This window comes from Aquarana catesbeiana, linkage group LG04 (assembly GCF_042186555.1).
Source record: "Aquarana catesbeiana isolate 2022-GZ linkage group LG04, ASM4218655v1, whole genome shotgun sequence".
NCBI lineage: Eukaryota > Metazoa > Chordata > Amphibia > Anura > Ranidae > Aquarana > Aquarana catesbeiana.
This window is the reverse complement of record NC_133327.1, coordinates 466,003,935-466,020,175: the sequence shown is the minus strand read 5'-3', so window position 1 is coordinate 466,020,175 and position 16,241 is coordinate 466,003,935. Positions and strand designations below refer to the sequence as shown.

The 16,241-nt window shown below is 41.9% G+C and overlaps 1 protein-coding gene across 1 annotated transcript in view; it reads left to right on the top strand.

The window, feature by feature from the left end:
- TOMM20 (translocase of outer mitochondrial membrane 20) overlaps positions 1-16,241 on the top strand; it is a 142,911-nt gene that overhangs the window by 41,813 nt on the left and 84,857 nt on the right. Inside the window, exon 2 of the mRNA XM_073627563.1 lies at positions 2,674-2,720. Within this exon, the coding sequence (XP_073483664.1) occupies positions 2,674-2,720 (47 nt within the window). The remainder of the gene's footprint in view (positions 1-2,673; positions 2,721-16,241) is intronic.

The window sequence follows — 16,241 nt, the reverse complement described above, 5'->3', positions numbered from 1 at the left end:
TTGCGGATCATTTTGGCTATCAATACCATCCCCCATTATGGATTTGAGCTCCTTTGTATACACAGAACTGAGGAATGTATTTAATAAATTTGCCTTCTCTTTCTCCCCAGTCACCCACTCTAGATTATTTTGTAAAGGGCCTACATACTCAGACCTGACCTTTTTTACTATTAATATATTTGAATAATTTTTGGGGGTTTTGTCCTATCTTTTGCAATCTGTTGTTCATTTTTGTGTCCTTAATTTCCTTTTTACATATTCTGTTATATTCTTTGTAACATTTAAACAATAGTCTGCCTTAATTTTTATATATTTTTTTTAACTCTCTTATTATTTATAGCTTTTTTTTTTTACTTTTTGGTTGTAAGCCACATAGGTTTTATTTTTTAGCCTTTTAAACTTCTTGCCCATGGGAATATACTTTGCAGTGAGTTCACAAACAGTCTTTTTGTAGAATTCCCATTTCTGTTCTGTGTCCATTGATGCCAATATTCCCTCCCAGTCTAAGTCCTGGAGAGCAGCCCTCATCCTTTTGAAAATTTGCTCTCTTAAAGTCAAGTGTTTTTTATCTTTCCCGTATGTTTTTTGCTTACAGCTAACATTAAATGAAATCGTGTTCTGGTCACTGCTACCTAGATGTTTTTATATGAATATTGGTAATAAGCTCTGCATGGTTTGAGATTACGAGGTCAAACAGAGCATCTTTCCTAGTTGGGGCCTCAATAAACTGTGACACACAGTACCGTAAACCAAGACTGAAAATCCTTATCAAGGGCACCCAGACTGGAAAAAGGTTGAGAAACACTGATATAGATACATATTGCCCTCTAGTGGCCACGTATAACATGTCTAAAGTCAATTGGATATACAGTATATTGCCATTGGGTGGTTAATTCTAATATGCTCAAATCTATAACTTTAAGGGGTACTTTTTATATGGCAGAGTATAAGATCTTGGATATTTTTCTTAGGATTATACACTTAGCAAAATTATAAACTCATCACTTTTTTGTGTTTGCCCCTATTTATCATGAGTTGAATGCAAAGATCTACAACTTTTTCTATGTACGCAAAAGGCCCATTTCTCTCAATATTCACAAATCTGTGTTGGTGAGCACTTCTCCTTTGTCGAGATAATCCACCCACCTCACAGTTGTGGCATATCAAAATGCTGATTAGACAGCATGATTATTGCACAGGGGGGCCTTAGGCTGGCCACAATAAAAGGCCACTCAAAAATGTGCAGTTTTACTGTATTCGAGTGGTCAGGGGGGGTCCGAAAACCAGTCAGTATCTGTTGTGACCACCATTTGCCTCACGCAGTGCAGCACATCTCCTTCACATAGAGTTGATCAGGTTGTTGATTGTGGCCTGTGGAATGTTGGTCCATTCCTCTTCAATGGTTGTGCGAAGTTGCTGGATATTTGCATGAACTGGAACACGCTGTCGTATACGCTGATCCAGAGCATCCCAAACATGTCCGGTGAGTCTGCCCATACCATAACCCCACCGCCACCATGGGCCACTCGAACCACGATGTTGACATCAGCAAACCGCTTACATGTGTTTACCACCCCATCACTACGATTGCTCCTAAATGTCCACTTACCTCTGATAATGGTGTTACTATTTATCAGACTGTCAGTTTATGAATGAGTGAGGAATCTCTATACAGATTCCTTATTCATTCAAATAGTGATACAGAGAAAAGGAATTTCATCCGTTCCTTTCGGTCTCCAAAAAATTGGGGTCTGTTTGGACCTCTGATATCCCATCAAAGACACCCCCCCCCCCCACCAAAAATAAAAAAAATTACGAAATATAACAAAAAAAAAAACATAATAAGACCCAATGAATTTTTTTTTTTTTTGGGGCTGGGGGGCGACAACCCCCCCCCCAGGTCCGCCCACACCCAGCCTCTCCACGGTGAGGCCCCCCTCCCACACTCACGCCTCCATGGTGACAGTCTCCCCCAGCACTCACGCCTCCATAGCTTCCTCGAGAGACGCCAGAAAGACAATAACGAATATTAATTCGCTATTGTCACAAGTGGGTGGTTTCGGGGCTCATTGCTCTGTGCCCCGAGCCCAACCTTTTTCATGCCAATTAGAGCCTCAGGATCTAATCATATGGTTTGAAAAAAGAAAAAAAACTCGTACAAACATATGAGTGCGGCACCCCTAATGGACCGGCTGCTCCTGATAAAAACCCCTTTCACATGGAGAAGGCTCTGTCAAGTAGATCTGCCTGCTCAGTGGATGAAGGGTGGGCTTCACAGTGACTGATCACTGTGGTAGCTGATCAGAGGCTACCACAGCAATTGGGTGACCTGGAATTGGGAGTTCTGGGTCGCAATTGTTTGTACGGGACCCAATAATAGGTTCAATTTAAAGTGACTCTTCCAATAAAAGACAAAATGTGCCCACTGCAAAGAAAAGTAATACATTTCCCACTGCCTGCTCCGCAGATGTCTGCTGTATTGAAGAAAAACAGCTGATTGACTATTCAGGATCTGACACTTCTCTGGGAGTTGAATTCCTGTCCCCCCCCCCCCCCCCCCCCCATTCTCCTGTATTCATCTCCCTACTTCCTTCTGTTTGCATTTGTGTGCATTATTTAATTGTCTTCATTTTAATGTTATTTAATTTTCATTTTTTTATTTTATTTTTGCAGAGAGGAGAAAACAGAAACTAGCTAAAGAGAGAGCTGGGCAGTCAAGGGTAAGCATTCACACAGCTTTTACAAATTGAGAGAAATAATGCTTTTGGACAGCTGTTACCAGGACTAATAGAGTGAATTTATCTAGAGGAGACATTGACAACAATAACATTTTAAGTGTTTCTAAACTTTCTTAACTATATCTAACTAAAACAAAAAAAAAGTGGCTATACATATACTTTTTAAGGCAGGGTTTAAAATTTCAAGTCCTGAGCTACTAGCCAGACCTTAAGAGTTACTCACCACCAGTTGCCCCGCCCCTAAACGCCCCCGTAAATGATCTCATGAAATGACACTGTTAAAAGTTTTATGCACAATTGAGTTACAAAAATAAATATTAACAACTAAGAATATTAACGTAAAACATATTTCATTATTCTGACTGTGATAACTGAAATAAGGATAAAATATTATTGGCTACTATAGGCACTGTACACATCATTACTGCCTTGTTAAAACGATACTATAGTCTCGTGTGTTTTTTTTTTTTTTTGTTAAAAATAACAAACGTGTCATACTTGCCTGCGCTGTGCAGTGGTTTTGCACAGAGCAGCCCCAAGCCGCCTCATGGAATGCATTAACCGCTTCAGCCCCGGAAGATTTTACCCCTTTCGCTTTAACTGACAATTGCGTGGTCGTGCGACGTTGCTCCCAAACAAAATTGACGTCCTTTTTTTCCCCACAAATAAAGCTTTCTTTTGGTGGTATTTGATCACCCCTGCGATTTTTTTTATTTTTTGCGCTATAAACAAAATCAGAGCGACAATTTTGAAAAAACGTATTATTTTTTACATTTTGCCATAATAAATACCCCCCAAAAATATATAAAAAAACATTTTTTTTCCCTCAGTTTAGGCCAATCCGTATTCTTCTACATATTTTTTGTTATCAGTTCTATAAAAATGCACTGATTCCTGTGTAAATGACACTGGCAGAGAAGGGGTTAGCCACTAGGGGGTGGGGAGGGGTTAAGTCAGTACTGGGGAGTGATTCTAACTGTAGGGAGGATGAGCTAGCTGTGACACGTCACTGATCTCTGCTCCCGATGACAGGGAGCAGAGATCAATGACACTGTCACTAGGCAGAATGGGGAGATGCTGATTACATCAGCATCTCCCCGTTCGTCCTCTCCGTGAGGCGATCGCGGGTATTCCCGCGGCGAACGAGTCCGCGGGACCTGCGATCCGACTCACGGAGCGGCCGGCGCACACGATGGCACGGCGGCAAATTCAAAGGGATGTACCTGTATGCCCATTTGCCCAGCCGTGCCATTCTGCCGACGTACATCAGCGTGCGCCGGTCGAGAAGTGGTTAAGATAAAACACCTTCTGCCTTTACAACCTCCTGTGCTACCAAATCCCTTTAGCAAGTAATGAATCTAGTGCTTCAGTGCTATAAATTAAAATAAGACTAAAACTTAATATAAAGCCTGCCACTAACACTGATATGTTTTCCCACAAATTAATAGTGATATTAATAGTGCAGCGCTGCTATCAATGCTAATGTAACCCCTTCGCGGCGAGTGTGCGCATATATGCGGCTTCGGCTTTCTGGGGTTATACCGGGATGATGCCCGCAGCTGTAGGCATCATCCCGGTACATATTTTTTAGAGCGGGCGATCAGCTTTCCAGGGATAACAACCGATGCGGCTAACAGCCGCTCGATTGTTATCCAGGAGGAGTGGGAGGGGACATCCCCCCCCTCCTGCCACCTCCCGCCGCTCTGACCGGGCCTCCTGTCTCACCGGGAGACCGATCCACGATCTGGCACTTCCGGTGTCTAGCCACAGACTGGAACGAAGCCGTAAACAGCTTCGTTCCAGTCTCCTGAATGTAAACACGGAAGCAATGTCGCTTCCGGTTTACTCGGCTGCCAATGGCGCCGGATTTAAAAAAAAAAAAAAAAAAAATATACAGTATTCAGAATCACCGTTTTCGGCGATCTGAATACTTTGAAGTGCAAAGAAGGGATTGGAGGTCTTTTAGACCCCCGATCCCTCCATAAAGAGTACCTGTCACCACCTATTACTGTCACAAGGGATGTTTACATTCCTTGTGACAGCAATAAAAGTGATCAAATTTTTTTTTTTTTTTTTAAACACAATTTAATAATATAAAATAAGAAAAAAATTTTTTTAAGTGCCCCCGTCCCTGCGAGCTCGCGCAGCAAAGTAAGCGGTATTCAAATCACACCTCCTCTGGAACTCTAACATGGTAACCGTAAAAAAAAATTGTAAAGTTTCAGCTTTGGTTTAATACAAAGCGTGGTTTCAATATTCTAAATGTATGTTCAATTCAATAAATGGATGTCATGTTTTTTAAAATTTACTATGCTATAGGGAGGTCTGTATTTTCACTTCCCATGTTGAGTGCTATGCAGAATGGCCACGTGAGATTTGTGACCCCTGTGGATGGGACAAGATGAGAGAGTGGTATCCATCCAAAGAAGGGTAAATACAACACATATTTGGTTATACAGGTTATTAACAACACATAGTTGAACTACTCAAATTCTTTTATTTAATTATAAATAACATTATATTACATGTTCTTGTATTTGCTTAACCCCTTCCCGACTGGCGCACACCGATGTACGTTGGCAGAATGGCACGGCTGGACAAATAGGTGTACCCGTACGTCCCTTTGAATTTGCCGCCATGCCATTGCCTGCGTGCACGACGGCCGGGAGCTCCGTGAGTCGGGTCGCGGGTCTCGCGGACTCGATCGCCGTGGGGATACCCGCGATCGCCTCACGGAGAACGGGGAGATGCTAAAATAAACAAGCATCTCCCCTTTCTGCCTAGTGACAGTGTCACTGATCTCTGCTCCCTGTGATCGGGAGCAGAGATCAGTGACGTGTCACATGTAGCCACGCCCCCCACAGTTAGTAACACTCCCCAGGACATACTTAACCCCTCCTAGCCCTCTAGTGGTTAACCCCTTCACTGCCACAGTGTCATTTACACAGGAATCTGCATTTGTATAGCACTGATTGCTGTATAAATGACAATGGTCCCAAAAATGTCCGATGTGTCCGCCATAATGTCGCAGTCACGATAAAAATCGCTGATCGCCGCCATTACTAGTAAAAAAAAAAATTAATAATACAAATGCCAAAAAACTATCCCCTATTTTGTAAACGCTATAACTTGCGCAAACCAATCAATAAACGCTTATTGCGATTTATTTTTTTTTATTTTTTTCCCAAAAATATGTAGAAGAATACGTATCAGCCTAAACTGAGGAAAAAAAAGTTTTTTAAAATATTTTATTATAATAAAAAATAATGCTTTTTTTTTTTTTTCAAAATTGTCGCTATTTTTTTGTTTATAGCGCAAAAAATAAAAACTGCAGAGGCGATCAAATACCCCCAAAAGAAAGCTCTTTTTGTGGGGGGAAAAAAGGACGTCAAATTTGTTTGGGAGCCACATCGCACAACCAGCGACGCAGTGCCGAATCCCAAAAAGTGCTCTGGTCAGGAAGGGGGTAAATTCTTCCAGAGCTGAAGTGGTTAAACATCAGTGTTTAGTAACTGAACTGCATAAGCAAAATATCTTTGAAAAAAAACAGACAAACAAAAGAACTTAAACTGAATATATCAGCTGGGTTCACATTAAAAAAAAAAAAAATTGGTCTTTTCATCACAGCACTTCTTCTCATGATGTTGTTTCATTCAGACCACCAGGTCTTGCATCTCTTTGTTGCATTGCTTGCATTTTGCACGCATACCTGCTTTTACTCATAGGTAGAGGAACTTTATTAAAATATTCACAAGCTGGGTCTCCTTTACGGCCTGCTGCCATTTTGCTCCTCAAAGGAAGAATAAAGCACTTCAAGCTATGTGCAGAAAGATCACAAGGTTTATTGGCTGCTTAGAAGGATTGATTTTCATTTTTACTGCTTGCCCTTCCTCCTCACACTTAGAGCCTGGTACAGATGCATTTCTCTTCAAACAATCGTACAATTTGTAGTGTACATATATTTGCAAAATGATGGGATAAAGGAATATTCCTGAACTTTGTTTTATCTCATGGTTACTGTGAAATTGTGTGAATGCATAAATGCAGTGCATCTTATCTCTACTTGCAGAGCTTGGGTTCATTGAATGAGTTTACCAAAAATGTAAATATTGCTACATTCTAAGCTCCAATTTATGCTAAATAAACTAAATTATTGAGAGAGAGAGAGAGAGAGAGAGAATATTTTACTATTACTTGGAACCCCTAAACATTAGAGCAGTGATGGCGAACCTTAGCACCCCAGATGTTTTGAAACTACATTTCCCATGATGCTCATGCACTCTGCAGTGTAGTTGAGCATCGTGGGAAATGTAGTTTCAAAACATCTGGGGTGCCAAGGTTATCCATCACTGCCCTAGAGCATAAAATGGAGATCGTTGCAATACTTTGGCAAACAGTAAAGTTAGCCGAATTTATTTATATAATGTAAAAGATGATGTTACGCGAATACATTCATACCCAACATGTCATGCTTTAAGATTGAGCACGCTTGTGGAATGGCGACAAACTACAGTACTTAAAAATCTCCATAGGCGACGCTTTAAAATTTTTTACAGGTTACCTGTTTAGAGGTACAGGGAAGGTCTAGTGCTCGAATTATTGCTCTCATTCTAATGTTCACCACGATACCTCACGTGTGGTTTGAACACTGTTTACATGTGGGGACGACTTGCGTGAGCTCTGAGGGATGGGGGCACTTTAAATTTTTCATTTTTTTTTTTTTTTTCCTATTGATTTTACATTTTATTTTTATACTGTTTCTTTAATAAAAAAAAAAAACTTGATCACGTAAACATCACTTGTAATAGAAATAGGCAGAACAGGGCCTCTTTAATGCGAGATCTGGGGTCAAAGACCTCAGATCTAACATTTACACTTGAAAGCAAAAAAAAAAAAAAAAAAAAAAAAAAAATTTTTTACTGTAACACACACACACAAAAAAAGGGCCCTTTAAGGCCGGAGGGCTGAAGTAACATTTTGATGTTGCTCCGGTCCTCCAAGGGCATAGAGTCAAATGTGGGTCATCTTGCCCTCACTTGAATTCCTGTCCAGAAGGTCAGATTGTTTTCGCCGTTACCGACGGCTTCGGTAAGCGGGTAAAGTGATCCTGTGGCAAATCCCCCACTGGGACCAATTTTTATCTCAAAGAGGATCTCCTGCTGTATAAAAATATACTGGGGTTATGCCAGTTAAAGCGGGGGTCCACCAATCTATCGTTTTTTTTTTTTGTTTTTTTTTGAGTTTATTCACAAACTTTTCTTCTCAGCATTACATACTCACATATTGTGTGTAATATGTCCGCCTGTGTCAGATTTCGTCGGAAAGAATAACTTATATTATTCACTGCAGGCAATTTCCATCTTCATTGTGGGCATTTGAATCCCACAAGCATTTATTTCCTGGATGTGGTGAATGCTGTGCTCCCAGCATTCACCGCTCGTTCCCGCACATGCTCAGTGGCATCCTGGGAAGCCTGAGACTAGCTCCCAGGAGTCTGGGAGAGGCTAGAAACACGCCTACTCCCACGGGAGGAGAACCAGGAAGTGCAAAGAAGAATAGAAAAATAAAAGGTAATTACGGCGATTTAAATTTTTTTAAACGGCATGTCAGAATCTAGGCAAGGAAGAAAATACATACAGATATTGTTCAAAATTTGGGTGGAACTCCACTTTAACGTCAAAATAGCGGCGTGTGTATATTTACAGTGGGTGGTTCGGAAGTGGTTAATCGCTGTGTATTGCATTTTGATGAACTTATTAGGAATTATCGAACATTTTAATTATCACTATCATTGTTTTCTATGTCGTACATATAGCAAGTAGTTTATGAATTATATTATTAGCACATTAAAGAGGAAGTAAAGTCTGTTTTTTTTTTTTTTCCCTGCTAAGTAAAGGCATAGTGTGCTAGTATGCATTGCATACTAGCACATTATGTGGCACTTGTCTGCAAACGATACCATCTTCGCCCCTTCCTCCTTCCGGGGCCACGGACTCTGGATCTGTGACTGGCCGAAACCGCATGAGGTCCCTCCGGCGCATGCTCGTGGGAGCCGACGGTCACTGCAGATTTTTTTTTTTTAGCTTGGATAGAGTGGGGAAAAAAGATTAGAATGCCTGTCAGGTTTTTATTGCTTTCTGTACCCTCTTTTGGGGGGAGTCTCCCTAACAGAGGTTTATTTTTTTTTGTAATTTTGGGTTGTCAGCAGAACAGGAATAGAGGGGAAATCTTCCAATAGGGACACTAGTTCTGGTGATAACAAGAGTATCCCTCTCTTTTAAAAGGATTTCCTCACTTCTTCCTGTTTTAGCTGCGAAGCAAATTAAGACTAGATTCACAGAATATGAAGATGAAGGGAAATCTCCCCAATGGCACACAGATAACAGCAGTTAGTCTATCCACAATGGGGGTGGGGGGGTGGGGGAGGGTGGTCCCCTTTATTCCCTTTATTCTAATTTTATCTTGGTTTTTGACATGAACTAGATTATTTCATGTCAGAGTTAAAGCAGTATTAAACCAGGGATATTGCTGCACTCCTTGGTATCTTTTAATGCTTCAATAAAGAAGATACCAAGAAGTGCAGCAATATTCTGGATTTCTGCATGTCACTGAATCTCGCAGACAAGCTGTGCAGCACCCTGGGTTGCAATTCACAACATGTGAGAGTCGGTCACTCGCCTAGAGTGGCAGTATTAACCCAGGGCTGAATCAACTGACCGACATAATTGATTATCGATGATAATGAAAATAGTTGACAACTATTTTTTATTAATTAGTTGGTCAGCCTATTCGTTGGTCTGCATACAGAATTCATTATTTACATATCAGGGAATAGCACGTACAGCTCAGTGCATCATTCATACATGTCAGTAAGTATCAGAAAACTTGTGAATGTGTGAGGAGCAATCCTTCAAGGGACATGTAGTCCTGGGTAGAACAAGTAAGTGATTTTAAAGTAGTTCTAAAGGCAGGAGATGTTTTGACCTAATGCATTAAAGTAACCCCCCCCCCACACACCCCCCCCCCCCCCACACACCCCCACCCCCACACACCCCCACCCCCCACACACCCCCACCCCCCACACACCCCCACCCCCCACACACACTCACACACACACACACACACACACACACACTCACACACACACTCACACTCACACACACACACACACACTCACACACACACTCTCACACACACACACACACACACACTCTGCCTTGAAAAAGTATTCATACCCCTTGACATTTTCCACATTTTGTCATGTTGCTAAAAACATAAATGTATTTTATTGGCATTTTATGTGATAGACCAACACCGTGTCACTTAATTGTGAAGTGGAAGGAAAATGATAAATGGTTTTCAAATCTTTTTTACAAATGTCTAAAGTGTGGCGTGCATTTGTATTCAGCCCCCTTTACTCTGATACACTTAACTAAAATCTAGTGGAACCAATTGCCTTCAGAAGTCACCTATTTAGTAAATAGAGTCCACCTGTGTTAGAGCTGCACAATTAATCGTTAAAAAAAAAATCTCGATTCAACCCCCCTCACGATCTTAATACAGCATTTCTACAATTCAGTGCAGAGCCGTTCTCTGCTGTCAACCAGGCAGCCTGCCAAGTTTATCACAACATTCCCCAGTGCTGAGATAACTATATGAACAGTATAATGTTTGGTCCTTTTAGATCAGAGGAATGTGCTTCGGTCTGTAAATGAGGTCAATGTAACCACTTAAAGGCTAAACCTTTTCTAACACTTGTTACTTACATGTTAAAATTAGTATTGTTTGCTAGAAAATTACTTGGAACCCCCAAACATATTATATATTATTATATATGTATTATATATATTATATAAAATATATATATATTGTGTATGTATAGTATAATGTTTTTTTTTTTTTTTTTTTAGCCGAGACCCTAGAAAATAAAATGGCGCTTGTTGCAATATTTTATGCCAATCTGTATTTGCGCAGCGGTCTTTCAATTGCAATTTTTTTGGTGAAAAAATACACTTTAATGAATTTAAAAAAACGAAACCATAAAGTTAGCCTAATTTTTTTTGCGAGAATCCTGTTTTTTATTCTAAGCAAAAAAACTGATTCTCATTTTAGCCACAATCGTGCAGCTCTAACCTGTGTGTAATTGAATCTTTGTATAAATACAGCGGTTTTGTAAAGCCCTCAGAGGTTTGTTGGAGAACCTCGATGAACAAACAGCATCATAAAGGCCAAGGAACACACCAGACAGGTCAGGGATAAAGTTGTGTAAAGGTTTAAAGCAGGGTTAGGTTATGAAAAAAAAAATCCCAAGCCCTTTGAACATCTCACGGAGCACTGTTCAATCCATCATCTGAGAATGGAAAGAGTATGGCACAACTGCAAGCCTACCAAGACATGGCAGTCCACCTAAACTGGCAGGCCTGGCAAGGAGAGCATTAATCAGAGAAACAGCCAAGAGGCCCATGGTAACTCTGGAGGAGCTGCAGAGATCCACAGCTCAGGTGGGAGAATCTGTCCACAGGACAACTATTAGTCGTGCACTCCACAAATCTGGCCTTTATGGTAGAGTAGCAAGAAAAAAGCCATTGTTAAAAAAAAAAAAAAAAAAAAAAAAAAAAAAAAAACCATAAGAAGTCCCGTTTGCAGTTTGCAAGAAGCCATGTGGGGGACAAAGCAAACATGTGGAAGAAGGATGCTCTGGTCAGACGAGACCTAAATTGAACTTTTTGGCCTAAAAGGAAAACACTCATGGGGCCCGTTTACGAACATGTTTGCGCATTTGCACGCACAGGAATAGTTATTGCGACATGGCGCATACTTAAACGAATAGAAACCAGCTGGTGGATCGTTGCGCGCATGGGTGCAGACACATACTTAAATACAGAACAGACATCAGGCACTTGCTCATTGTAATGCTGATCATATAATGAGCTTTTCCTTATCACATGGAGAATATTGCTTCCATTTTTATTCCATTCATTAATTTCTTTTTGAAACAACTAAATATTCATTCTAGAGATCTTCCTCCTATCAACAACTGTGCAGATTTTCCCTGAACTTGGATGTGAAATGTCATAATTGTCAAAGTGTAATTGTGTGCATTTCATGGTGATAGTCTATAATCATTGGTGGACCTGAAACTTCCATGAAAACATCTTCTTAATACATGTCTGTGTATTATGCATTCTGGACAATTCATTTCTCCATACACTGTGCAATGTGATTGGATAACGTCTAAATCTACTCATCTGTCTGAGCAATTCTTTCCCCATACACTTTGCAATGTGTAAAGGGTTAATACCCAAAAAGAGAAAGCAGCTTGTGTTTGGTGGTGTAGCTGATTAGTAACTCCTATTCAGAATGTCAGCACAAAACCAGATGCAGTTCCGTGCGGTTTTTTTCTGCACTTAGGCTGGATTCACACCTATGCAGTTTTTTTAGTGCTTTTTGCATTTTGCAGATTTGCACTACAGAATGTGTTCCATAGGAAATCATGTTAAATTGACTGTAGTGCAAATCTGCAAAAAGCATTAAAACTGCATAGGTGTGAATTCGGCCTTAGAGCCAGTTCACACCAGATGCGGTTCCATGCAGTTCCGTTTTTTCTGCACCAGTACAGTCAGTTCCGGTCAGTTTCTGCACCGGAAACTGACTGGAAACTGACTGCATGGTGTGAACTAGAGCTATTGGAATACATGGAAAACACTGTGCATGCATTTTTAGTGCAGAAAAAAGCGCACGGAACTGCATCTGGTGTGACCTAGCACAAAAAATGCATGCAGTGTTTTCCATGTATTCCAATGGCTCTAGCTCACACCATGCAGTTAGTTCCGGTGCAGAAAAAAAGCTCACGGAACTGCATCTGGTGTGAACTGGCTCTCAGAACTTTAGTTCTTAAAGCGGGGTTCCACCCAAATTTTGAACAATATCTGTATGTATTCTCTTCCTTGCCTAGATGCTGACATGCCGTTTAAAAAAATTTAAATCGCCGCAATTACCTTTTATTTTTCTATTCTTCTTTGCACTTCCTGGTTCTCCTCCCATGGGAGTAGGCGTGTTTCTAGCCTCTCCCAGACTCCTGGGAGCTAGTCTCAGGCTTCCCAAGATGCCACTGAGCATGTGCGGGAATGAGCGGTGAATGCTGGGAGCACAGCATTCACCACATCCAGGAAATAAATGCTTGTGGGCTTCAAATACCCATAATGAAGATGGAAACCGCCTGCAGTGAATAATATAAGTTATTCTTTCCGACAAAATCTGACACAGGTGGACATATTACACACAATATGTGAGTATGTAATGCTGAGAAGAAAAGTTTGTGAATGAACTCAAAAAAAAAAAAAAACGATAGGTGGACCCCCGCTTTAACCACTTGCCGACCGCCTCACGCAGATATACTGCGGCAGAATGGTACGGGCAGGCAAAGTAACGTATGGGTACGTTACTTGCCTCCCGCAGGCGGTCGGCTTCTGTCCCTGAGCAATCCGTGCTGGGGGGGGCATACATTTGTGGCCACCCCCTCGTGATCGCTCACAGCCAATGGCAATCTTCCTCTGCTGCTGTATAGTAAACAGCGGCAGAGGAAGTGATGTCATCGCTCCTCTGCTCGGTATTTTCCGTTGCCGAGGAGAGAAGACATCGATGTGAGTGCACAACACACACACATACAGTAAAACACACCAGTCACACTTTACACCACCCATCACCCCCCAATCACCCCCCCTGTCACAGTGACACCAAGCAGGTTTTTTTTTTTCTGATTACTGCATTGGTGTCAGTTTGTGACAGTGTGGTAAGGCACTTAGTGTTAGCCTCCTTTAGGTCTAGGATACCCCCCTAACCCCCACTAATAAAGTGTTAACCCCGTGATCACCCCCCATCGCCAGTGTCACTAAGCGATCGTTTTTCTGATCTCTGTATTAGTGTCACTGGTGACGCTAGTTAGGGAGGTAAATATATAGGTTCGCCGTCAGCGAACCCCATATACTACCTAATAAAGGTTTTAACCCCTTGATTGCCCCCTAGTTAACCCTTTCACCAGTGATCACCGTATAAGTGTTACGGGTGATGCTGGTTAGTTAGTTTATTTTTCATAGTGTCAAGGCACCCGCGGTTTATTACCTAATAAAGGTTTAACCCCCTGATCGCCCGGCGGTGATATAACTTAGGTTTTAGGGTCAGATAGGGTCTGCGTCGCCCCAGGCAGGGTCAGGTTAGCGCCAGTACCGCTAACACCCACGCACGCAGCATACACCTCCCTTAGTGGTATAGTATCTGAACAGATCAATATCTGATCCGATCAGATCTATACTAGCATCCCCAGCAGTTTAGGGTTCCCAAAAACGCAGTATTAGCGGGATCAGCCCAGATACCTGCTAGCACCTGCGTTTTGCTTCTCCGCCCGGCCCAGCCCACCCAAGTGCAGTATCGATCAATCACTGTCGCTTACAAAACACTAAACACACATAACTGCAGCGTTCACAGAGTCAGGCCTGATCCCTGCGATCGCTAACAACAGTTTTTTTGGTAGCGTTTTGGTGAACTGGCAAGCACCAGCCCCAGGCAGCGTCAGGTTAGTGCCAGTAGCGCTAACACCCACGCACGAACCGTACACCTCCCTTAGTGGTATAGTATCTGAACGGATCAATATCTGATCCGATCAGATCTATACTAACGTCCCCAGCAGTTTAGGGTTCTCAAAAACGCAGTGTTAGCGAGATCAGCCCAGATACCTGCTAGCACCTGCGTCAGGCCTGATCCCTGCGATCGCTAACAGTTTTTTTTGGTAGCGTTTTGGTGAACTGGCAAGCACCAGCGGCCTAGTACACCCCGGTCATAGTCAAACCAGCACTGCAGTAACACTTGGTGATGTGGCGAGTCCCATAAGTGCAGTTCAAGCTGGTGAGGTGGCAAGCACAAGTAGTGTCCCGCTGCCACCAAGAAGAACACAAACACAGGCCCGTCGTGCCCATAGTGCCCTTCCTGCTGCATTTGCCAATCCTAATTGGGAACCCACCACTTCTGCAGCGCCCGTACTTCCCCCATTCACATCCCCAACCAAATGCAGTCGGCTGCATGAGAGGCATTTTCTTTATGTCCTCCCGAGTACCCCTACCCATCGAACCCCCCCAAAAAAGATGGCGTATCTGCAGCAAGCGCGGATATAGGTGTGACACCCGCTATTATTGTCCCACCTGTCCTGACAATCCTGGACTTTGCATTGGTGAATGTTTTGAACGCTACCACACACTAGTGGAGTATTAGTGTAGGGTACAGCATTGCTCAGACTAGGCACACTTTCACAGGGTCTCCCAAGATGCCATCGCATTTTGAGAGACCCGAACCTGGAAACGGTTACAGTTATAAAAGTTAGTTACAAAAAAAAGTGTAAAAAAAAAAAAAAACAAAATATATAAAATAAAAAAATAGTTGTGGTTTTATTGTTCTCTCTATTCTCTCTCTATTGTTCTGCTCTTTTTTACTGTATTCTATTCTGCAATGTTTTATTGTTATTCTGTTTTATCATGTTTGCTTTTCAGCTATGCAATTTTTTATACTTTACTGTTTACTGTGTTTTATTGTTAACCTTTTTTTTTTTGTCTTCAGGTACGCCATTCAGCTGCAGCACGGATTTATTTATTTTGACAGCAACAGCGTTTGCTCCCACGATAAATAAAGCCGTAACTCCAGCGGAGGTGATATATGCCGAAGCATGGGGGTAGCAGGGGCGGACGAGCGATTTGCTCCTAACTTTTGGGGCGGGTGCCCCCATGCTTCGGCATATATAAATGGTGCATGTATGCCCATCATTAGAAGTGGGTGGATGAAGGGAGGTATTCTAATGGTGGGCATACCCACCGATCAATATCTTTTTTTCGTTCAGCCCACAGGCTGTGTGAAAAAAAAGTTTACAATATATGCCCAACAAGGACTAGCAACGTACTGGTATGTTGCTGGACTTTGAGTGGTTATACCAAAATGATGCCTGCAGGTTTAGGTATCATCTTGGTATCATTCTTTTCAGCCAGCGGTCGGCTTTCATGTAAAAGCAATCCTAGCGGCTAATTAGCTCCCCCCCCCCCCGTCTTCCATGTTTTTCTCTGGCTCTCCTGTCCCAACAGGGAACCTGAGAATGCAGCTGGTGATTCAGCCAGCTGACCATAGAGGTGATCAGAGACCAGAGTGGCTCCAAACATCTCTATGGCCTAAGAAACCGGAAGCTACGAGCATTTCATGACTTAGATTTCGCCGGATGTAAACAGCGCCATTGGGAAAGCATTTTATCACACCGATCTTGGTGTGGTCAGATGCTTTGAGGGCAGAGGAGAGATCTAGGGTCTAATAGACCCCAATTTTTTCAAAAAAGAGTACCTGTCACTACCTATTGCTATCATAGGGGATATTTACCATTCCCTCAGATAACAATAAAAATGATTAAAACAAAAAAAAAAAAAATTAAAGGAACAGTTTAAAAATAAGATAAAAAAGCAAAAAAAAAAATAA